Here is a 23,919-nt window from a genome sequence, read left to right as displayed (position 1 = left end):
GGAAATCCCAATGCCATCCCAAGGACAGGTGTTATGGCTTGGTGTTACAAGGCTTGGAGAGATTCTTCACATTTCTTTTGCTTTGTTCTCAAGCTTCTGATGGTGACCAATTGCTGAGTGATACTTCTGGGAATGATTTCTGGGATGCTGAAACAAATCTAAATCAGGAGGCATCTGATGACTATAACAGCTTTCAGACAGTAGTAAGGCAGTATGGGTTTCAGGTGGTGGCCAGAGCTGAGATCATTCACCTGAGAACATCCAGGGTGGCTTTGTGAATGTGTGAAAGGGTTTATCCTAAGGAAGTGTACCGAGCACAGGGAAGCTGGTGAAGAGACTGAAGTGAGGAGCAGGGGCTGCCTGGGGAGAGCACCGCAGAGAATGGAGAAGAGGAAGGAATAGTTCAGTGTCTACTGCAGTCACTTTGCACAGCCTGGGCTGTCCTACATGGAGTGTTTTTGTGCTGAGGTTCTGTGCTGTGAGTGCTGGGTGTGCAAGGCCACACTTTTCTGCAGCTGTTTTGGGTTTTTCCCTTGCCAGGTTAAGCTGTTAGACAGCTGAATTTCTTGGTTTTGCAATGGAGCTGTGGGAAAACAGAACCATGCTTTCACCTCAGCTGCAGCTGACCTCTTCAGGCATTGGTTTCTTGCTTCCAAAAAAAGTTGGCAATTAGTGATCACGTTGCTAAGAACACAAGTCTGATAGGAACTAGACCAAGACATCCAATTAATTTCCCATAAGGCACTCAACACAATCTGATGATGGCTTTTGCTCATAAATTGCATGGATTGGATTTAGTCCCACATGAGTAGGCAAGAACACGTACAATACAATCTCAGTGATCCCACTGGCTCTCCATTCATCTGTTTGCACATCTCTTTATCACCTCTGACTTTCCGGTCTCAAAGCCCAGATCTTGTACTTCCTGATTCAGGCTTGATCCTGATTTAAAAGTGTGGATGGTGTGCCTGTATTCAGCAGTGGGGGAGAGAATGGTCTGAAATGATGCATAATATCTAAGGAGCAGAACCCAAAGATCATTTTGCCCAACAGTTGATTTTGTTTGGGAAATGGTGTTAGCTCCCCTAAGGGCACTGTTTCTTACTAATGAATGGATGTTTTTCTGCAAGCAGTAGCATGAGCCAAATAATTACAAAGAAAGAGACGAGATGTATGTACAGATAGGGAGACTTGTGTGACCTGAAGAATAATGTGTGCTGCCTTCTCTTGGACTCAAGTCTTGTGTTCCAGGAGGGAGAGACCTGTTCTATTGAACTACAGTATTTGACTTTGCCACTACTTCCAGGGGTTGGTGCTTTAGATCAATTTTATTCTAACTTGATGATCTTAAAGGTCTCCTCCAAACCAAACCATTCTGTGATTCTATTCCTAAAGGCTATGTAGTGAAGCTAAATCTTCCTGGGATTCATTTCACCTCAAGGAGGCATAGGCTTCTCTGGAGGTCAATGGCAAAGCAAGAGCCTCAGTTATCACCTCTCAATTGCCTTCTCTCTCTGCTCAGGGAAGGCGCTTACAAAGATCAGGCTCACAAGGCTCAAACACACCCTTACAAATATCCCCTCTGTAATCACTTCCTGGAATTTTCTTTAATCACCAGTGAAATGTATTAGTGATAGCTTGTATGTAGTGTTGATTGCATAGTTTGAATGCATAATCTGAGGATAGTTGAGGAAAGGAATCAGAGAAAGGAGACAAATGCACATTGCCAATGGAAACAGACAGACCCCATACAATTATGTTTCGGAAGTGTGATTATTTTTAAGCTCTTTCTCCGGGAGTGTGTGTGTGTATATATATATAGATATATATGTACAGATACACAAAACCATGGATTCTTTTTATTTTCTAAGAGTAAGGATAGCTGTGTTTATAAGATGCAGTTGATTAATATCTTTGCATCTTTTTCTGTGGATTTAGGACAGCAAAAAAAGAAGGAAAGCAAAACAGTCAAATAGTCATGAGACTCCCAGGAGCTAGATTTTTTTCTTGTGACACTTCAAACATTGTGAAATTCACAGTGAACAGGTTCCTTCTCTGGAGTGCAGGAATTACGTTTCCATGATGATTCTGAAGGAAGGGCTAATTTTACTCTATCTGCATTAGTCAAAACATAGCACAACACAATTCACTTTCTTTTTAGTCCTATTTGTATTAAACTAGGCAAAGAGCTACCACGGTGCTGTCACTAAGTTTCTCATAATTTTTCACATATTTCACTCTTTTTTTTTCTCTGCTGTATTAACAACCTGGAGTTTTGTCCTGTGATATGTCTGAAGCTTTTCTTACCTTGGCTACGCTACATTTTGAGGTCAGCAGTTTCTTCTTGAAGGTGAGGAAGTCCTATAATTCCCATGCCTGGACATACCTGATCAATGTAAAGCCACCATCTTGTCTTCAGGCAGTCAGACATCCTGGTGGCCTTTTGGATGGACACTGTTACAGCAGTGAGGCACTACATGAATCAATTCCAGTAATTCTTTTTTGGCAGAGGAAATAACAGGTGTATAATTTCCCAGTTCAGCTATATATAATTATATATAATTTGACTTAAATAGATCTAGAGTTTCCTCTGCTCCACTCTCTCAATCTGAGGCACTGTGTTGCTCTTAAATGCTATTCCTGGAAAGAATCCGAAAATAATACTTAAGAGGTTAATAGAGAACTTGGGATAGGATATAGAAAATGCCAGATAATTTTCTGCACATTGCTTTTAGGGGAGAAAAAGAATTCCTGCATTTTCCCAAAAGCTGCCTTTATTTTCTTGATATAGACATTCACATGGGGGTAGGGTGGGGAAAGTTAGTCCGATGAGAATTTGCTAAAGCTCAGCTAATCATTTATTAAAGCAGTCCCTGGCTTGCCAAACTCATTAATCTCATTAACAGGGAAGGAGGGCCGTGGTGCATGGTTAGCTGAGAGCACTGTGTTTACCAAGCAGTGTACTTGGTTCACAAGGGAAAGATTTAAATATTCAGTGTGTCACTGTTTTATCCCTGAAGCTGAGGTAACGTGATGAATCACTTGATCGGCTCTTGCCACATGCTGGCTTTGGCCTCAGACTGTGAGGGGTCAGGCACAGAGTTGCCAGATACAGGTCTGACATGGACCCATTTGTTTTTCAAGGTGTTCTTCATGTTTCTTGCATTCAGATGCAACCCAGAAAGCACAAATCTCTGGAGTGGAGAGGATAAGGCATCACCACTTGGTTCACCTTGAGAAGCAAGTGGTAGCGTTCCCTTAGTGCCACATGGCCCCTGTGTTTGGTCCCTGGGTAAAGGGAGCCTGGCAGAAACGTCCCAGCTGCCACTTCCAGAATAATCTCCTTGCCTGTGCCTCGGGAAAGTGCAGGAGCTGCCTCGTTCCTCTGCCTGTCCTGTGGGAGACCTCAGCTGTATTTGGTGGTACTCTGGAGAACAGCCACACTTCAATGTTTGGATTTGGGTCCAGGCACTTCTGGCAAAACTAATACCTCCTGTGCAACTTGCACATGGCACAAGCACAATGTGCATGATGTCATGCATTCATTATTTGCATAATACAGCATTTCTGTGCAAATGCCAGAGCACCCTTGTGCTCTTCAAGCCTTCACATAATAGTCCCCTGGGTCAAATCCTGCATGGATCAGTAACTCTTTCTTCGTGCCAGTGACCATCTTGCCTCTCTGAAATAAGCTTTCCCCTAGGTTCTGTCCATACTGTGTTTTTCTCTCCAACTGGGATTTATAGATTTCACTGTGCTTTATAGTTCAGTGATAACTTGTTGAATTTAATATTTACTGTTTTTCCAGCCTCTTCCCTTTCCTTTGGTTCTGAATCCTGATCATGCAATCTCTGCTTGCTTTTGCTCTTCAGCTGTCTCCAGCTTGACCTTGTCTCTTCGTGCCTGCTGTTGTTACACAGTTGATGCATTTATTGCTCTCTGTCTGCTTCAAGCTCCAGTGCTTTAGTCTGTGCCTTTCCCCCCCTCCCATTCTAAACATATCTCCTGTCATTTCACTTTCTTTTGCCAACTTCCATCTCCTTTTCATCTCTGCTTTCTGGAGTGGGTGGGTTATTTTTGCTGACTCCATTTCCTCTTCTCTCTACGTAATTTCTGAATCTCCTGCAACCTGACTGCAGCCTTTTGTACTTACTTTGACCTGGGCTGAGACACCTTCTCCAGCTTCTTCCAGCTGAATGCAAGTTTCCATTATTGTCATCCTGCTTATCCTTCTGCTTCTTATATTTGCTCTGATACTTTATTCTTACTCTGTCGTATTCTTTCTTGGCATTTTCCCTTCTCTTCTGCTGCTTCTTGACATCAGGAAGCCTTTCTTCGTCCTCAGTCTGTCATTCCTCACTAAGCTTCCCCAAGTGCATCAGTCGCTCTTCCAGATGTTGTGTAAACTTTATATTTCTGCTTTGTTTCCTTTTGTCTTCTCCTCTTTTTCCCTGTGTGCTGCCCTGGGCATCGAGGTGTGTAGTAACACCAGCATTTTCCATGCTGACCCAGGCTCCCTTTTCTCCAGCATTGTGTGAGTGCTCTCAGACATTGCTGCCTGCAGGATAAGGAGGGAAGCAACGAAGGGTATGTGGGGGAGTTTTGGCCATATCCCTGTAGGTGGATGGAGTGCCTCACTCTCCGGAGGACTCTCTGCTGACATTGCTCACTGACTCTCCCTCAGCTACACAAGGGTGTGGCAAAAGTCCCATGTATCTTCTCTGGGGAGTTAATACACCAGCTCCAGGCTGCAGCTCTCCTGTCAGCTGCTAGATAAACATTACATTTTGAGATCTCTCCTCCCTGGGAAAGTGAAAAGCTTGAGTGTTTTGGCCATTTTTCTCCACACCTCCCACATGGAGCAATTTCTCTCAGTGCTACTTGCCAGCCCTGGGAGGAGCTCTGTGATTTGGATCCACTCCTTTGTGTATCTCTAGAGTTTGACAGAGCAAGCAACGCTAACTGGGCACCAGTGCAGAATGTGCTGGTCCAGGCAACTGTGTGTTTGCCTGACTTTTAAAGAGGAGGTGTGATGCCACTGAAATGGGGAGGGAGGTGACTTACTCTGCAGTGGGGTTGTCATGAACTCAGGATCTGGCCTCTTGGCTGACCTGCTGTACAAATGGAGCATGGCCATCCCTAAAATACCTCTTCCTTATGTCTGAACCTGCCACAGAAGCCGTGAATCATCACACCGTTGTGTTAGGGCTTCTGCAGCATAAGGATGCAACATTTGAGCCTTCAGCCTCGTCATGCTGTGTTTTTCTTTGTGGCTGTAGGCTATGAGAAAGCAAACTTGTTTCTGCTGCCAACATTCATGCTTACATACATTGGGGAATATTGTACTCTAGCACCTGAAACAGATGGACAATTTTACGTATGTGGGGAGAATGATGCTGTGATAAAATGCCGTAGCTCCGCCTTCAAGCAGTGCCAAGGCATATGATACTCATCTTTTTGTCTTCTAGCTGAGGTGGAAGGGTTGCAGGTCACTGTGCCTGAGAAGAAGAAGGTGGCCATGTTGTTTCAGCCTGCTCTGCTTCGCTGCCATTTCTCTACTTCTTCCACCCAACCAGCTGTGGTACAGTGGAGGTACAAATCCTACTGCCAGGACCGGATGGGAGAAGCTCTGGGTATGGTGACTTCTGGTTTGCAAACAATGAGCAAGAGAAACCTGGACTGGGATCCCTACCTGGACTGTGTGGACAGCAGGAGGACAGTGCGTGTCGTGGCCTCCAAACAAGGATCTGCCGTCACCATAGGAGACTTCTATAAGGAAAGAGATGTCAGCATTGTCCATGGTAACTCTCCTACCCCAGTGATGCCTGGTGGGGGCTGGAATGTGCCTTTAGCAATTTGGGATACTGGAGTTTGGCAGTAATTGTTCAGCTGACTCTCTTAGAAAAGGCTGTGGGAAGGGAGCTGTTTTATGTCAGACATTTAGGATTCAGCCAACCAACCCTAGACCCAAAGGTAACTTCCTTTGACACTTCCCTTCAATTGACTCCTTGTAGGCCTCCAGCCCAGATACTGTATCCTTTTTTTTCCTTCCATGAAGTGGAAGGTTTTTATTCCTGACTTTTGCATATTGCTCTGTATATAGATTTTGCTTAGCCAAGGGGTTACAGCAAGAGAGATACAAATTCAGTCTCTGCAGGATAGGTTTTTTCTTCCTTGCAAATGCCACTGATGTTTTCCTAATTCTGAAATACCAAGATTATCCTACACCTCATGTTTGCTGAGCCCTGGACTTTGCCAGCTTACCCTGTCATTAACCTAAACCCACACAGCCTTGGGCAGAGTGAAAGAAAGAGATTTCCATGGGGCAAAGTCAGGTGGGGTGGAGATGAGGGATGGCAGGGTCTTTAAACACTTTTGTCTGGAGGGCTGTGTGAGAGACTTTGTCCCTCCAAAGTACAAGGTTTCTGATTGACTCAGGAGACCACTTAGCCAGAAGTGGAGACTCCTTGGTGTGGAGAGCATGTGATCAGCCTCAGCAATACAGAATGTTTTCCATTGTCTCTGTGTAACCTGTTTGCAGATGACTGAGGTACTGTAGAGGAGTCACGCCTCTCTAAGTCCTTTCATGACATGAATAGTGCCGGGACCCCAGCCTTAGGTGATAGGAAGGACAGTGCGAGACATTAGTGACCCCTTCTGCTCTTGGCACTTGCAGAGTGAGCTGCCTCTGCAGTATTATCTGTCTTCCCACTTAGAGCTAAAAGTCCTGAGCCTGTTGTTTTTTTCCTGAAAACTGTCATTCTGGATAAGGTTAACCCCCCTTCTTAGGAAGGAAATAAAATTGATTTGGGATTATGATGTCCAGTTCATTCAACACTGCATTCTTCCTGTCAGTGTTGAAGGGAAAGCCTGACTTTTGTTTTTTGCCTTCCAGATGCAGACCTGCAGATTGGGAAGTTGATGTGGGGAGACAGTGGGCTCTATTACTGCCTTATTATCACCCCAGATGATGTGGAGGGCAAGAATGAAGAATCAGTGGAGCTGCTTGTGCTGGGTGAGGCCTCTTGTCAGGCTGCTTTTTCGGCAGATACCTGATGCATCTTTCCTCCTGCTCTCTTGCTCTCTCTCCATCTCTGTGCACCGTATTACTATGGGTGTAAGAGCTATGTAAAACAGTCCCTGCAGCCCTGTCACCATTGCCTTGCACCTTGTGTAGTCATTCACACCTAGGCAAAGTGGGTGGCAAATGCTACCAAACCAGAATAGTAATGTTTACACCCACGCTGCTCACACATCACACAGGCATAAATGGCTGCAGAAAGTGCAGGGCTATGGAATGTCAGAGCTCTTGTTTTTAAGGGATAAAACAATAAACTTGCAGCTAAATGGACACTTGAGAAAGTCTTTTAACAGCAGACACGCAGAAGACATCAGATCCTGTGATTTTTGCAGTCCTCATCCCACTCTTCTGACTTGTGAGGATGTCAAGAAGCACTGTGTTGAATGTGTCAGTTTGGGAGATTTTTTTGTGTGCCTAATAACATTTGTCCAGTTAGAGGTGCAGTTTCACAGTCATCCTAATCATCCTGAGCTGGTGCTGCCACTAACAGGACCTACCCCCTCTGTGGTATGTGTGCTTGGCTCTGCTTCTGTTAAGTTCCCTTCAGCAGTGTGGTGAGGAGAAGTTTCCGTCCTCTTTGCAGGGTTTGCTTTCCATGGTGGCTTCCATGATGCAGCTCACTGTAAAGGTCAGAAAAACACCCATTCCAGCTAGAGGAGAAAAGCAGAGTGGAATGGGCCTTTCAGTGACTTCTGTTGACAAGCCTGGAGTCAGCTGTAGTACTTCAACCCTAGATGCCCCAGGAAAGCAAGCTGAGTTTTTCCCTACTTACCTTAAGACCTTACCTTAAGCATGCTTCCATGGTTCTTGTGTGTACAGACCTGTACATCCTGTGAAGGCAATGCTAAAAAGCTTGGGTTGATAGTGTGTAGGTGATGTGTGGAGGTGTACAACAGAACATGTCTATCAAGTGCCCTTGCTCTCCTGCCAAAGGTCAGAGTTTAATTGCTATTTTGATTTGGAGCTGCAGTTACCATCACCAAGTAAACCAGTTTGAATGGGTGAGTGGCTGTCACAGTACCATTGCCTCCCCTCACCTCTTTGGATGTCAGTCAAACAATGGACAATTGGAGTGGAAGGTCAGTCTGGTCACTCTAGAAGACAAAGTCACATGCCTGTGTAAATCCACAGTGTGACTGTATCATCTGCCAGTTAGTAACAGGCCCAAGAGTGACCTGTGTGAGTTCAGGTGAGGTTATCTCTGCCAGGTGGCAGTGGTATCTGTTAAAATCCTTTCCTGAGGTCCTGTCACTGGTTGTGTAGTGATGAATTTTTGTCCCTTCTTCACCTTCCTGTCTAGGATTTGGTGTCTTCCTCTTGTGTATCTACAACTATGCTCAGACACAAGTGATGAAATAGTGCCATGGTAACAGGAAGAATTGGTTTTTCAGTGTGTACAGAAGACTGTGCAGAGAAAACATGGAAATCTCCTCCTCTGGAGCTGGCTTGATGTCTCTGCCCCCAGTTCATTGTGGTTATGTTGGGAAACACATGTAGCTTAGGCTGCATCACCCTTGACCACATCTGCTTTTGTTTGGCCTCTGGGTCTGACCTTGCACTTTATGCAGCTCTCTGCCAAGTTTGGCAGTAGCATGAAAGCAGACTTGTCGTGGGCATACTTTTTCTGCCTCATGCTGTTAAGCAACTTCTCTGTGTTGCTTTTCCTGGGTAGAGGCAACATTCCAGCTTTTGGTGCAATTCCAGGGTTACCTACTTGTTTTCTTCCCTCCCTCTCTCCCCTTTCCTACCTTATTCTTTTCCTTCTGCCTTTGCTGTTACTTTTTTTTTTTTTGTTTTCATTTCTCTCTACCCATTGATGGCTAAAAAATGAAGCAGCCAGTAATGAAAATACCATTTCTTAATATTCTGCATATTCTGTGATACTTTTTGTTCCATCCCACTGCTTGGAGGGAGACACTGAATACAGATGTAGATGGCAGCAGTTCCACAGTCCTAGGGGACATGGTAAAAAGGTTTTGTTTTGCTGTTTTCTGCTCTTTGGGAGGAACCCAGATTCCTGTTAGAGAGGTTGGAGCAACAGAGGGATAGTGTGTGGGAGATGCTACAATTCTCACAGCACATTGCTGTTTGCTCCCTGCTGACAGTGGTCTTTCAGATACAATTTACATTGCTTATTTTGGGGTTGCTGCATGATTTAAGCATAAATTAGAATTTTGAATAGAGCAGAGGTTCTACCCGCTTGTGTTATCACTGGGGTCACAGAAGAATCAGAACAGAAAAGGAAATGGGAAAATACCCCTTCTAGTGGTTTTATATTAATGCCAGGATGAAAGGGCAGTTTATAAAATCACACTGAAACCATGAAAGAACTGAGAGGCAAAAATGATAGATACCTAATAGCATCAATGGATTAATGGAAGTTTGTTTAGCTAAAAGTGGAGGGTGCTGCTTTTATACAATGAATTGCACCATGAAAAGTTGGTCAAAAGCTGCTTTATCACGACTTGGAGCAAAATCCAAAATGTGGGCAAATCACAGTATTTCTCTTTTTCTTAGGAAAGTAATCACAGAAACCTTCAGTGAACTCTTAAGTAGCCAGGGAGCCTGGATCATGATGGGATTGCATGTGGAGTTTTGTTACCTGGATGTGCCATGCTGACACACAAAGCTGCTGGTCAGCTCTGGGTAGCATCAGAGAATCCCATGTGCTGTCTTCATTTCAGGCTTATTTCAGAAAAGCATATAAGCATTTATTTATATCCATTTGTGCTCAGCAAAGCTGATAGGATTTGTAAAGCATACCTGATGTTAAGCATGTGCTTATTATGTACTTTGCTGAAAAGACCATTCAGTATGTTCTGCTTAGTCAGGGACTTTAACCCTCTCTAAGGGAATCAGTGCAGGTGAGGGAAGTGAGATAGTAACCTCTGTGCCTCAGAAACATGGGAGGAGATTGACTAGTAGTGAATCTCCTGTAGAGTAAGGAGAGAATTTAAGTAAAAAAAATACTATTACAGATTAATTATATTTTAAAAACATCCTTTAGACCTTACTACTCTCCACAGTTGCCTGAAAGGAGGTTGTAGCAAGATGAGGGTCATCTTCAAGCTGTTCCAGCGGGGGTTCAGGTTGGGCATCAGAAAGAATTTCTTCACAGAAGGGTTGGTTAAACATTGGAATGGGCTGCCTGGGGAGGTGTTGAAGTCACTGTCCCTGAGATGTTTAAGGAAAGACTGGATGTGGCACTCAGTGCCATGGTCTGGTTGACAAGGTGGTGTTTGGTCACAGGTTGGACTGGATGATCTCAGAGGTCTTTTCCAACCGAAATGATTCTGTGATATATGCACATTTTGATGTCATTTGGAATCTCCAGACAGGATGGAAACTTCATGAACTCTGGTTCTACTGCATCAGGACTAGACTAGTCCTGAGCTTAGCAATTCCACAGCAGGAATCAAGTGATACTCCCTGCACTCATGGGTTTTATTAGAAAAGGAGAACCTTTGCTGACATTACAACTGAGCTAATGAATCCATTTTCAATTTTCTGCGTCTTTATTTTTTAAACTTTTTAATGTGATTGACTCTAAAAGGCTGAATCCTAAATTGAAGAAAGTCTACATTTCTGTCATAGTAGCTGGCAGCTAATGTCCTGCTTCCTGAAGCACAGACAGTGCTATTAATCATATTGTGATTTGTAGCTGCTGTGTATTGCTTTTTATATGAGAATGTCAATGGGCTTCAGTAAAGTAATTCATTGCAGCCTTTGTGAAGGGAACTGTTCGTGTACCAGTGCAGGGATGGAGGAGTAACCTTCAAATCTTCAAGTACAGGGCAGGGTCAACAGATACCCCATCCTAGCTTCATGTCACCAGCTCACATCAGGGAGCAGTCCAGCTTCATTGCCTGGCATTGTGTACAACCCAGTAAGCCATCCCAAGAGAATTCACTAACCAGGTGCAGGGGCCTTTGGACGCTGCTACACCGCTCCTTTCCCAAGCTGGAACAGCTATAGAGAAGTGGCTGTGTGTACAGCTTAGCACAGCTGAAATGCATGGGTCTGTGCAAGCTTAGTGATGTTTGCATTCTGAGATTTTTACATAGCTTAGACATGCTTCACGAAACAGTGGCTCCAGTCCCAAGGACCTGTCAAGTTTCTGGAAGAGGCCAGAAAGGACTCCACTAATCCCAGTTGTTGGTTTGACACTTCGGTTAGTGATCTGTGTGCTTTGCTAGACAGCTATTGCCTGCTTTCTTTTCCATCCAGTTCTGCAGCTAATATTACATAAACTATATATTAGTGAAATATTATTTTATAATTAATCACAGAATCATAGAATCATTAAGGTTGGAAAAGACCCCCAAGATTGAATTCAACCTTTGATTGAAGACCACCATCTCAACTAAACAAAGTTTTAAAGAAAGCAGGACCTGTCTTTCCTAAACCCATGTTGGCTGGGCCTGATCCTCTGGTTGTGCTGTAGGTGCTGTGTGGTCACCCTTGAGATAATCTATTCCATAACCCTCCCGACCACCAAGGTCAGTCTGACAGGACTGAAGTTCCCCAGATAAATCTTTTAGAAGCTGAGGCCTCTCCCATCATTATGCTTTAAATAACAACGATTAGCACTTGCAGTTTGTGTTAACTTCTGGAGACAGCTGACACTTAACATTGTTAAACTGGCATCTTTGGTAGTTTGTATTACTAGCCAATACCCATATAGGCTAAACCCAAAGTTTAAAAAGTCTAACACCCACAGGTAGTAAAGAATGTAGATACATATACACACAGCATATTGTACAGTAATTAATGTACTAATAGAGACATGTGTTGACTTTCAGTGAGGATAAATCTCCAGTGGGACATGGGTGTATGGTGTGCAATGCTAATAAGGCAGTTCTTACTCAGCAAAGTGACTCAGTAGCTGGTATAAATATAGCCAGGTTTGGAGTCTCTTCTATGCCAGGAGAGACTGTATTATAAAATCTGACATGATTTCAGAGATTGAAAAGTCCTTGGCAGAATTTTCCCTTACATGATGTTGGTTTTAGGATTTTGCTCTGATTTGCTGAAAAGCTGCCAGTAGCATCCAAGAGAGTGCTCGGTCACAGGAGTTGGCAGAGTTGTGCTGGTGGCCTTGTGTTGGGGATGTGTTGGGCCAGATCTCAGCTGGGAAAATGTCTGTGAGCAACTCCACGGAGAGGGCTCTCCGACCTTGAGCTGTGACCAAAGGTGGGTAGTCCCAGCAGGTGAAGGATGTGATTGGCACAGGAGCCTTCCACTTAAAAATCCTGGAAAACTGTTGATGCATTCCCCCAAACCACTGTGCAGCTGCCTTTGTAACCTGCTTCCAGTCCCCCTCATCCTAGCCCAGCCTACTGCTCATTATTTATTTCACACCGATTAGCAGTGCTACTTGTTGCCAAGGTTTTTTACCCCTCTTTTCCTCCTTATTTGCCAGCGACAGCCACACGCTGCTCACAAAGACGGCTGGTGTGATTAAAAGACCTCGGTTACTAAGGTAGCCATGGCAACAGCCTCCTTGGAGGTCTTTGTTGCCTGCTAAAACTTTGATCTCCAAAAGGGGCTGCTGCTGTTTCTCCCTCCAATTGAAGAGAAGGATGGGAAGAAAGGATAAAGTTTACTCCAAGCAGAGGGAGCAGAGAGGAACTCATTGCAAAGCCATGCTCCCCCAATAAATCTCACAGCAGCTTCCTTGGAAAAGTATCTGATTTACAAGGGCCACACTTCCTCTCTATGCTTTCCAGCCTCTCCTCAGGGCAGTCTCTCTTGCCAGGGGCCTCTTGCTGTGGCATGGCTTGGCAAAGTGTTCCACTGCTGAGAAGGAAATAATTCCCTCTGTAGTTGCTGTGTGCTGTGATCCCACTGCAGCAGGTAGGGCTGCAGAAACAGCCTTCAAACAGGAAAACAGTTCAGCAGTTAAACTGCCATAGTTACTCAATATTTATCACATTTATGCAATTGCCAGTATTTACAATGTTCCCATATTTACCCAACTGACATGTTTCTGACTGCACCTGTGCATACTTTATTCATGCCATCATTTCTTTTTAGCTACACCACTTACCCTAATTATTTTTGTGTCTCTTCTCTGCAGACTCTCTGCTAATTGTGTGCTTGACTCCAGGTCTTCCCTGCTCTGCTGCTATTTGCTCACTGCTCTGTCGCCTGCCTGCCTCCTGTGTATTATCTCCTGTCCTCGCTCGCCTCTGCTGTGTGTCTGCACCGCTTGGAGCTGCTCTGCATCCCCTCAGCTTTTCCTCTCCCATTCCTCCTCCTGTGCTCTGCCAGTGCAGATGGGCTTGCAAGCCCCGTTGCATTTCAAGGCTGGCTGGGGCCTGGGGCGTGTGAGGTGCCTGGTGAGAGGCCACTATGGGCAGGTAAAACCCTTCAGCAGTGTGGTGGGAATAGAGATGGCACATGTCCCAGATCCTTGCAGGAATGAGGACAAGCTCCTAGCTCTGACACAGTCACCCGGGACAACCCTGGAAAATGGGGCCATTGTCTATTCCCTCTATCCCCTCGGTGGTGAGAGCTTGCACAGAGGACACAAAGCTCTTGTGGGTGGGGGCACAGATCTGTGACTCAGCAGTGGTGCCATGTCTTGGAGTGCCTGCAGCCCTTTCTCAGGTGGGCAGAACTGCTGTGCAGAGTGGTTTGGCCAGATGGTCTCTTGGCAGGATGTTTTACTGACTTATTTCTTCTCCACCAGTTGCTGTCTAGCCCCAGCCTCCACCTTCATGTCTCCCTAAAAAAGAAAAAAAGTAAACAAGAGAGAAGTGAGGTGAGCTTAAAGCCCATAGAAGGAGTGTCCTAGGCATGGAGAGATGTGTGGGTGCTGGCCATGGGTGTTCTGACTGCCTCCTGCATGCTGTTACAGCCATGGGTCCAAAAGGAAACTCTGCTCTCTGTGCTTTTGGCACTGTGTGACCTACCAGGGTGCTGCCCTGGGATCCCTTCTGCGGCCACTGCCTGGCTCTGGGCCATGCCCATGCATGGGCCAGGCTTGCAGAGGGCAGGAGGCAAGAGGCAGTGGCAGCCCATGCCCCCCTGCCCCGAGCTGCCCTGTCCCTGTGCCTGCTGGCAGGACGGGGGTTTTGCTCCACTTGATGCTGGCAGCAGCAGCAGCGGGAGGAAAGTCGCCTTCAAATGAAGGACAGTGGTGGGAGCCTCCCGTTGCTGGGGCAACCGCAGGCAGCCTCAGCCCGTTGGCTTCCCTGAAGGAATAGTGTGGGGAAGGTTATCAGGGGATTAATCCAGCCCAGGGAGGGGAGGGGGCTGAGCTGTGGAAAGCAGCTGGGGGCACGGCAGTCCTGGGGAGGGCATTGTGCTTGCTGGCTGTCAGCTGGGCTGGGCAAGGCAGGCAGGGTTCAGGCTGAGCTGTGGTGGGGTTTGCTGCTGCCTCGGGTCCTCCCACGTTTTGTGCATCCTTGCTGGGGGCTCTGGGGCCCCCAGGGCTGTGTGAGCCCCACTGAGCATGCAGGGATGCAAATTCTCCAGGCAGATACTCTGACAAGCCAAGTGAGGCTGCACAAGCAGGGAAGTGCTTGACTGCTTGTGGGTAGCACAGAGGAACCGCTCAGTTGTCTTTGTTTTTACCAAGTTCTCAGGCACTGTTATATTTAAGGGATGCTTTTTTCCCCTTGGACGTGTGGTTCCTCTTGGAGATCAGAAGGTACTTTAAGACCCAGCACTTGCAGGGTTTGAGGCTCTTCACATATGCTCACAGAGAAAGAATATGAAAGAAAATATGAAAGAATTGCATATATTTTTTAACAAAATATTTAGTATGCACGTGAAACATAACATGCTTGTTGTGAGTCGCTTGGTCACTTGATCCTTCTGGAAAATGGACTGCAAAGAATGTAATGAAACTCTTTGTAAATGTAGATGAAAATGTTGTGGCAGAGTCCTTCCTCAAAAGTGGTAAATGGGGAGCAATTATGTGAAGCATCACCATGCTATCTTCTGCTAAGGATTCAGGACCACCTCATCAGGATGGGCGTTCCTGTGAGTACTAGTCAGCTTTGAGTTGCAGCTGGCTGCAAAGCACTGCCTGCAGTCAGAGTATGTTCATTATGGCTCCAGCAGGCTTCCTTGTGGATTTTTGATCTCTACAGAGTCTCTGCTGAAGCACTGAGAAAAAACGGACGGTGGGAATTTGATTGTAATAACCCTCAAGGACAGACTAGAGGCCAAGGAACTTGGGATCCAGTTCATCACTGTGTCTGAGTGCTGCGTAGTGCAGGACCTGAAGGGCATGTGGGGAGGTTAAAGGTAGCTTTCTCCCACTTTTGCATTGGCTTACCCTTAGCTGCTCCTGTAATGTTACACCCACAACGTGTGTCTCTCTTCAGAGTGCAGCTCTCCTACCGTACGCATGTCTTTAAAAACCCCAGCATGATCCTGGTGCTCTATGGAAGAGTTCCCAGCACAGCTGCCTTTAGGGCTGTTCTGGCAATGCACAGGTGTGTGTAAATTACAGCTGAGCACTGTGCAGGATGTTTGCTGTGTACTGGAAATACCCCAGACATTCACTGCCAAAACAAATAGGCATCAAGCTGCCTTTGGGCTTGCATTTTGTTTGTTTGTATTTGGTTATAAATTATAAATTTTGAGGTTGACTTACTTTTTTTTTTTTTTTTTTCTTTTGCAAAGTGATCCTACAGATTTCTCCATGAATCCTTCCCTGGTTGGTTTGCTTCTCTTGGGAGTTGGCCTTTGTCACAGTCTCACCAAGATGCTTGTGCATCTCCAAATAATTAGCACATATGCACAGCATTGCTTCAAGACAACTCCTTTCCTGGAGTTGTCTGTGCATTCACAGAGCCCCACACAGAGAGCACCATCCACAGGTTTTGGATGCACGTGGCTGATTTATCAATAGCCTTGGGTTAAAGACGTTTTGTATCTGTAAAAACTACATCAGTATGCTTCAAAAATAAACTGAGTCCTTCTGTTTGAGGGCTGTTGTGCATTTCCAGGAGCTTTCTGCATGTGTAGAGCATAACTCCAGAAAGATGTTACCATGTAACCATGCTAAAGGGACTCCTTTTTCTTGTCATTTTGTGCCTAGATTGGAGAAGCTCTGTTCCAGATTCTTTCCCCCCAGCTCTGCTGATAAAGATAAAATGCAAGGACACAGAAATGGCAGAAGTGCAGAGGCAGACACCAGGCATCGAGCAGGATGACATCTGTGGTTGATAGGAATTCACATAATGCAGAGTGCAAGTGGGCTGATGAGGAAGGGAACTGGAGGCTAAGGCAGGGGGCTGGGGAGTGTGTTTTTCCTGCAGTAACCTCTCTCCTTCTTTTCTTCCTTCTGTCTTTTCTAGGCAGGACAGGGCTGCTTGCTGATCTCTTGCCCAGTTTTGCTGTGGAGATCATGCCAGGTATTCAGTCATTTCATCCTTCAATCATCCATTCTTCTGTCATCTTGTCTGTTTATCCTTCTGCAGCATCTCTATGCGGTGTATGTTTCACTTGTATGTATGTTTTAGCTGGGGATAAAAAGAGAAAAGCCTATCACTTACTGGGAAAGTGCTGGGTTCGGATCTGAGAGAGCTGATGCTGGGAGCCAGCATACAGAGATGGTTGATGTCATGCCAGGATCAGTGGGAGAGCAGAAATGCCAGAGCTGTTCTGGGGGAGGTTTTCTGTCAAGCTCTCTGCTCTCCCCCTGTTAGCATAGAGGAAACTGTGCTGCAGCTTGTGAGACCTCACAGCCCCTGTGGCTCTGTGTCAGCTGCTCCTGTGCAGTAATTCAGCTCCCCAGACCTGGCCTGTGCTACTGCTGCACCATCACCACAGATGGTAGCACAGGAGGTGCTAGAAATAGAGCATTGGCTAGCAACCCATCAGTGGCACAGCCACTCTTGTGCTGCATGGCCAGGCCATGATCTTGGTAACACCAGGTGGCTGGGCCTGATGTGAGAGCTCCATGCTTGTGATAAATCCCTTGCAAGCCCAAGCAGTGAGAGCCACCAGTTCTGGCACTCTTTGCAGAGGAGACAGAGACTGTGCAACAGATTGTTCTTGAAAGGGAAAAACTGTGAGAATATTTAGCCCTCGAGTCATCTGATCATTCCCTGGTGGTGCCCAAAGAGCATTTCTTTCACACGTTTGTGCAAAAATGCAACTCCATGTAAATGTGTGAAGCTATTTTCAAGTCTGTCCCAGAGATGCAAACGGAGAGAAGGCAGACACTCACCCGCCTCCAGTGCAACCCAAAGCTCCCTAGAATTCCTGCATGGCAGGAGAGGGATTGGTCTTTTCAGCGTAGCTAACAGTTGATTCTATATTGCCTAACACTTTTCCCTCCGTTATTTAGAATTTTATGGAATGCATATAAAATTTGGGTGTGTTGGCCAGATAGCTTTGTGGTACTCTCACTGCATGGGTAGACAGCAAGAAAGTGTAAGGTGCAGCAGCAAACCACATTTCAGCTGTTGGTGTTGCCTGTTACCTGAGTTAACAAAAGCAGATACTTCTGCAAGCACAAACCAGTGCTTTCCAGACAGCGAGAACACAGAGCATGTCAGCTTGTAGTCATTTGAATCTCAGCATTACACAGTTGTATCAGGAACTGGTTGAATCCCAGTTTTGTGCATAAAGGAAAAGCCAGCAGGCTCTTTTAGCTGTTTTCTTTACCTCATCAGTGAAGGAAATGGTCTAACTTCCTGTGAAGTAAAATCCTGACTCATAGGTCCCTGTGGCTGGGACACTGATTTCAAAGATCCACTTTAGATGCTGAGTGAGTCTCCTGCAATGTGCAATGTACACACTAACCTGACCCTCTTTTGTATTCCTAGAACGTTTTCAGGGAGACCACAGACACACGAATAATGGACTTGCTGTCTGTTTTTTCCTCTACCAGGTTTTTATCCTTTATGGAGTGGTTGTGAGCTGTTCGCTAATAGCTCTGGAGATCTGCCATCTAAGCTTCATTGGATAGCTGTGGCTGGCCAGTTCTCTCATGCAGTACTGTTTCAACTCCTTCTCTGTGTCCATGATGGTTGTAGAAAACAAGATGAGAACACAACAAAGAAAAAGCCACTGACCTGTTGCTTAGATTGGCATAGATTAGGAAGTATAGGACTTGAAAGGACAGTCTGGCTCCCTGTCTTGCATGACATCCTCAGGACAATGTAATTTCATCATTTCTGTAAACTTAGCAAGTTCAGAAGTGGTCTGGTCTTGGCCTTTCTCTTTCCCATTGGATGACTTACTTTGATGGGCTTCTTTTAGCTTCTCTCTGCATTACTGATCATCTATTTATATCCATTTATGTAAGATCTTTAACTATGATACCTGCTTTTCCTCCTGCATTTATCCTCCTACCATATTTACAGGCAGGAGCTACATTTTCCCTCAGCCTTCTGTTTAATAGAGTAACTTCAGCTCCTCCAATGCCAGGCAGGCTCCAGAGTCTCTTCATCCCTCAAATCCCTGCTTTCCATCAGCTCTGACCTAAATTCGTCTTGTCTTCTGCAAAGATGACCAGAGCTTTGTAACATCAGTAGCTTCAGAGGAAGTTACATGGAGGGGAGAGCTTGTGTGATGGCATTACTATTTCCTTAATGCTACTAGAAATTCTTCCTTTACATTCATGTAAAGAATTCTTCCTTTACATTCCATACAATCCTCTAGGATTACATTTGCCATTTTTGGTGGCTATATTACATGAGTGGGGACCTATGTATACTGGGTCATTTCTCTTGTTTTTCAGTTCTTTTCAACCAGTGAAGTCCTGTTCAGACCTGAAATTGTTCTTGATCTTTGAACCTATGACCCTGAAAGTATTGCTGCATACCTTGAAATTCAGGATAATACTGCATTTCACATTTCCTGTTGTAGGTCCAAGGACAACTGGCCCTTTCTATAACATGTCCCAGCCTTTAGTGACAATGCATCTCTGCTGCTTACTGTCAAGATATATTAACATATTCTTATTTTCTATGTCAAGGTAATTAATGAAAATATTAAGCGAAACAGCTGCTAGAAGCAGAACTTGAGGGACTGTGTCAGTAATCTCTCAGCTCTTGCTTTTGCATTCATGAATGCTTCCCGTCTGCCATTTCCTTACTTGTTAGCTGAATTTTTCTCAGCATGTTGTAAGTTCACCCCCAAAAAATTATTCCACAGAGGCCAAAATTAACTGCAAATTTCAATGAAATTCATCTGTGTCAGCTAAAAAAGAAAAAAAAGAATTAAAAAAATAGAAAACATTTCACTTCACACTTCTGAAGTGTTTTGATTTGTAGATGCCAGATCTTTGACTGGCATTTTTAAAAGGAAATTTTAAATTCTAGATTTAAAATGGCACTTAAAGGGGAATTTTTTGTAAAAGGGTTAAGGAAAACTCCAACAAAGTAAAGAATAATACTTTTGTTCAAACAGAATGCTGTGGATGGATCAAAAATGACACTCCTTATTTTTGTGTTGTATTAAGAACTAGAAAAAAATCTATTTTGAATAGTCCAAATGAAACATTTTTCCTTGACTTTTTAGCTTAGCAACGCAGGTGAGGGCTACACTGTTTTTTCTGGTGTGATTCTTTATGCACATTGCAATCCTTGTATCAATATTTCTTCATCTTAAAAAATAATGTACCAGGAGGCTCTTTAGTGAACTCTGGAATTCTGTTTGGAAATAGTGGTCTGCTGCTTTTTTTCCTTTGGGGTGGGGATAAACCCTTTCCCACTGCAAAGCAGCCCCACCACATCTTTATTTGCTTTTTGCCATTTTTCCAAGGCAGTTGAGTTACCACCTGGATACACCTGAAGTCTTCTCCCCACCAGCAGTCTGGCTTCTTGATAGGTTGGTGCATCTGTCTGACAAGAAAACAACTCCAGGCCTCCTGTACAGTCAGAGTTTTGTAATTTCTTGGTCCACATGTGTTCACTTATTCCCTTAGTCTTTGGAATTCCTGTGTGGCAGGAGGTGCTGCCCTGGCACAGGCTGAGCTCTGCTCCCACCAGATTTTCTGGCAGCAAAGTTTGAGAAACCTTTTCTCCCTCCTCTTCCCCTTTAAGCCCCTCCTGGTTTTTGTGGACCAGCTCTTCTGTGCTTTCATTTGTAGGGTGTTTTTCAGCTGCTCCCTTTTGGGGCCTGGCACACATCATCTAAAGCTTCAATGGGGAGAAAAAAAGTGGTTGTTAGGTTTCCTGGCTGGCAGTGTCTCCTGAATAGGATGTTCGTTCGGCACATTCAAAAGAATAATTGCATGCGTAGGCCTCGTTTCGAAGGGGCAGGCCTGGCTCGTTTTCTGGCCTATTTATAGCCTGCTTTTCACCATGGTTCATCCCATTAAAACCAGAATGTGGGTAGGGAACAAACACACAAACAGGGCATGAACATGGCCAAGAAGAATGAGTCTTTGATGAGGTCCAAGCGCTAATGGAGCACATCCTGCGGCGTTGGCACAGGTCTGCTGTGGGGTGAGGGGTTTCTGGCCAGGGAACCAGAGCTCCTGCCTCTGTGCTGCTCGCCTCTCAGCCAGCCAGAGGTGGTGCCAGCAGAGACCACATTTCTGTAGCTCATTTCCCATTGTCATGTGCCATTTCTGCTTTGACACAAGAGGAGTAGACTGAGTCCTAGACCCACAGGGAGTCAGTCCAGCTCTGTTATTCACCTGTCTGTTTTGTCCCTGTGCTCTCTGCTGGGAGGATGTTGCTGGTGTTCCCTTTCAAGCAGTGTGCAATCCTGTAAGTATCTCCCTTTCTCCCTTTGTTTTCCAGAGTGGGTCTTTGTGGGCCTGGTGATCCTGGGGGCGTTCCTGTTCTTCCTCCTGGTGGGGATCTGCTGGTGCCAGTGCTGCCCACACAGCTGCTGCTGTTACGTCCGCTGTCCCTGCTGTCCTGAGTCCTGCTGCTGTCCCCGGGCACGTGAGTGACCCTGTCCAAGCCTGGTGCAAATCCTCTGCCCTGCTGCTTCTGCTCCCTGGCAGAACAGGAGGATCTGCTGATATTACTTCCTTTACCCTGAGCACTTTGCTTGGCGAAAGAACTGGTTCTTAGGGAGTGAAGCGTCTGACCTATTACTCAATGGTTGAATGCTCAAAGTTAATTACAAATGTAATTCCCTGAGCCCTCCCTGCCTTGGCAGCTGTGCCTGCTTCTCCAAAGTGTCATGCTCCCATTCCAAAGTTGTTGTTGTGTCAGTGAGTGTTGTGGGTCAGAGCTAAGAGCATCCTGGGAGGTTTCTTCCTAGCAGTGCAAATCAGCTGCCCTCTACAACAGTGCAAAATCTTTGCAACCCAGCAAGGTTCCTAGTCAGGCTCAGTCGGATCTGTCAAGTTCCATGAGCCTCATCCTGCTTGAGTCATCAGTTATTTTTAAAGCTGAACTGCCACTAAATCATGGCAGTGGTAGTGCTGGCTCTAACACCCTGAGTGACTTCCTGGGCATCTCACAGTGCCGTGTGCATTTTTTTAAACTCCCCTCGGTGCCCTTTGAGGCTTAGAAAAATTCAGGCTGGTCCTTGTTAATTCATTTTTCCAGTTGTCTCCTGTGGGGTTGCCACTGATGTTGGTGCAGGTTTTGTCCACGTGTCTGGTGGGTCTGTGGGAGGCTGGTGTGTGATGCTGACTCTTGTTCTTTCTCTTTTTCAGTGTATATAGCAGGCAAAGCAGCAAAAGCTGGATACCCTCCTGCAGTCTCTACCATGCCAGGTCCATACTACATCCCCAGTGTTCCTGTAGCTGGTGTCCCATCTCCTGCTGTGCTGATGGATAAGTCACATCCCCCTCCCTTAGCCCCAAGTGAGGCCAGTGGAGGAACCCAAAATGGTAATTTGCAGTGCCAAGCACAGCATTCAGTCCTCATACTGGGGTTAGGGCTGGGGAAGGGAGGAACAATTGTCACTGACTGAGTGGTGTGAAGAGAAGAAACACAGAAAAACTGCATTTTAATCCTGTCTCTGACAATGACATTTGCATTAGGGCCACATGGTCTAACTTTTCCAGGGCTATCAGTACAGTGTCAATTTGTGGGTGCCTAATGAGGTCAGCAGAGAGGTCAAACTCCTCCACAGGACCCCTCTCATTACTGCTGCACACATTCACTTGCAGAGGACAAAAGGATGAAGATTATTTTGGGGGAGCAGAGGCAGGAGCCATTTCCCCCTTAGAGCTGATGCCTTGCAAGCTGCTTTCTCTTTGTAAAACTGTCCTTCCAGCCCTCTGTAGGGCACTGCTTGGCCTCTGGCAGGAGTTTTTGCTGCAGCATGTTTTACTGTCCCCATGCCATTTTGGGCAAAGTAACTTATTCCCTTGATATTTCTGCCCAAGAGCATTTTGGGCTGGACCCTGTCCTCTACCTTACAGGAGTCAGTAGGTCACTTTTTTGTTCAGCCTTTGCATTTGTGAAATGTGAGTGATAAAAGGCTTCTGACTAGAAAGGAGTTGTGGATCAGTGTCAGACCTAGAGTGTCACTATGATGCCTCTGTCTCGGGGAGGGTCACTTCTGCTGCCACAAAGAAAGCTGCCATCAAGGAAAAAAGAGGGCAGCTATTTAGCCACATGCATTTCAGGATCAGAGTGGCTGTCTAAATTCAAACATGCTGCAGCAGAAATGACTCTCACCAATGTAGAGTCATCACTGATCCAGCTACATGTCTGATTTCAAAGCAGTACACTGAGTATCAGTTGTTAAGTTTACTCACAACAACGTGTTGATAAAACACATCTGAGAAGGCAAGATTAAGTAGCATAATTAATTAAGCTTTTGGAACAACCATACACATGCTTCTGCTGCCCCAGTCAGTATATTATCCTTTCTGGAATTACAAAAGGTATTTTCTTTCAGCAATCATACTTTTTTTTTTGGCCACTGAAATCAAAACAGAGCTCTGGAATGGAGCATTTTGAAATGGGAAATAAATCAATCACTGATCCAACGCAGAACATATCCGATTGAAAAAGCTTTGTCAGAAAATGATGAATGACACCCCAGTGCTTAAATTTTTGTTTTCTCCCGTGAAAAATGTCACTTCACATAGAGTGTGGTGTTGGTTGTGGGAGCTCCAGGGATGTTTTAAGAGTCAGATCACAGCTCCCAGTCTTGTCTCTGCCAGCAGAGCACAAGAATACAAAACAGTGGATACGTTTGGTACCCAAATGGAATAGCTCTTGGGATCCTATGATCCTTACACAGAAAGATGGATTTATTATATAATGCATCCAAATCAGGTGTCTGGACTCAATCCCTCACCTCAGGACTTGACAGGAAGTAGTACATACTGCAAGTAAAAGCATTATAACAGAGTTTTAACCGTTGTGGCAAGACAACAGAGATTAAGTTTTTTTAAAATTATTTTTAGTGAATCTTTTTTGCAATTAGGTGGACAAACCCTTGGTCTGGATCATGGACCTGTCGTTCAAGGTGCATGACCTGAGGTGCTAAGGAAGAGTTATAGCCTGTACTCTGTTCCTTTCCTCTTAAGGCCCTCCACAATGCCAGAATATCCCCTAATGACAGGCTGTAGAAGAACAAACATTGTGTGGCTTTTCCAAACTGCTTATTTGCTTTTTGGCCTGGCAGCAAGCTAAACAAAACAGGTAATAGTTGAGTTTATAATAAAGGCCTTTTCTCAGAAGGAGCAATATAAAGCCTCTGTGTCCTCCACACAGCTGGTGTAGGTCTGATCTGAAACGTTGTATCTTTGGGACTTCAACCTTTCTGTCAAGTCCATTGAAAAAATGGGATCAGAAGTGCTTGAGGGACAGAAACTAGAGGAGTCTGTAATTCTGGATGCCTAGCTAAAAATGACAGCCTTTGCCCTAGATAGATTCTGTGCTTATAAATGACCCCTGTGAGGGGGTCTAGTGAGCAAGTCAAGCACAAGGATATTTAGA

General features: G+C 45.2%; 1 protein-coding gene across 5 annotated transcripts in view; it reads left to right on the top strand.

The window, feature by feature from the left end:
- The window catches only part of ILDR2 (immunoglobulin like domain containing receptor 2), a 45,958-nt gene that overhangs the window by 3,595 nt on the left and 18,444 nt on the right, over positions 1 to 23,919 (top strand). For 3 of the 5 annotated variants that reach the window (XM_085076222.1, XM_085076251.1, XM_085076213.1), the window contains exons 2-6: positions 5,469 to 5,801; positions 6,896 to 7,015; positions 16,399 to 16,455; positions 20,803 to 20,949; positions 21,675 to 21,851. In XM_085076222.1, the coding sequence (XP_084932348.1) occupies positions 5,469 to 5,801; positions 6,896 to 7,015; positions 16,399 to 16,455; positions 20,803 to 20,949; positions 21,675 to 21,851 (834 nt within the window). The remainder of the gene's footprint in view (positions 1 to 5,468; positions 5,802 to 6,895; positions 7,016 to 16,398; positions 16,456 to 20,802; positions 20,950 to 21,674; positions 21,852 to 23,919) is intronic. The other 2 variants (XM_085076232.1, XM_085076242.1) reach the window with 2 other exon arrangements.

The sequence above is a fragment of the Lichenostomus cassidix genome, chromosome 1 (assembly GCF_008360975.1).
Source record: "Lichenostomus cassidix isolate B80296 chromosome 1, HeHo_3.0, whole genome shotgun sequence".
Lineage (NCBI taxonomy): Eukaryota > Metazoa > Chordata > Aves > Passeriformes > Meliphagidae > Lichenostomus > Lichenostomus cassidix.
This window is presented reverse-complemented; position numbering and strand designations above follow the sequence as displayed.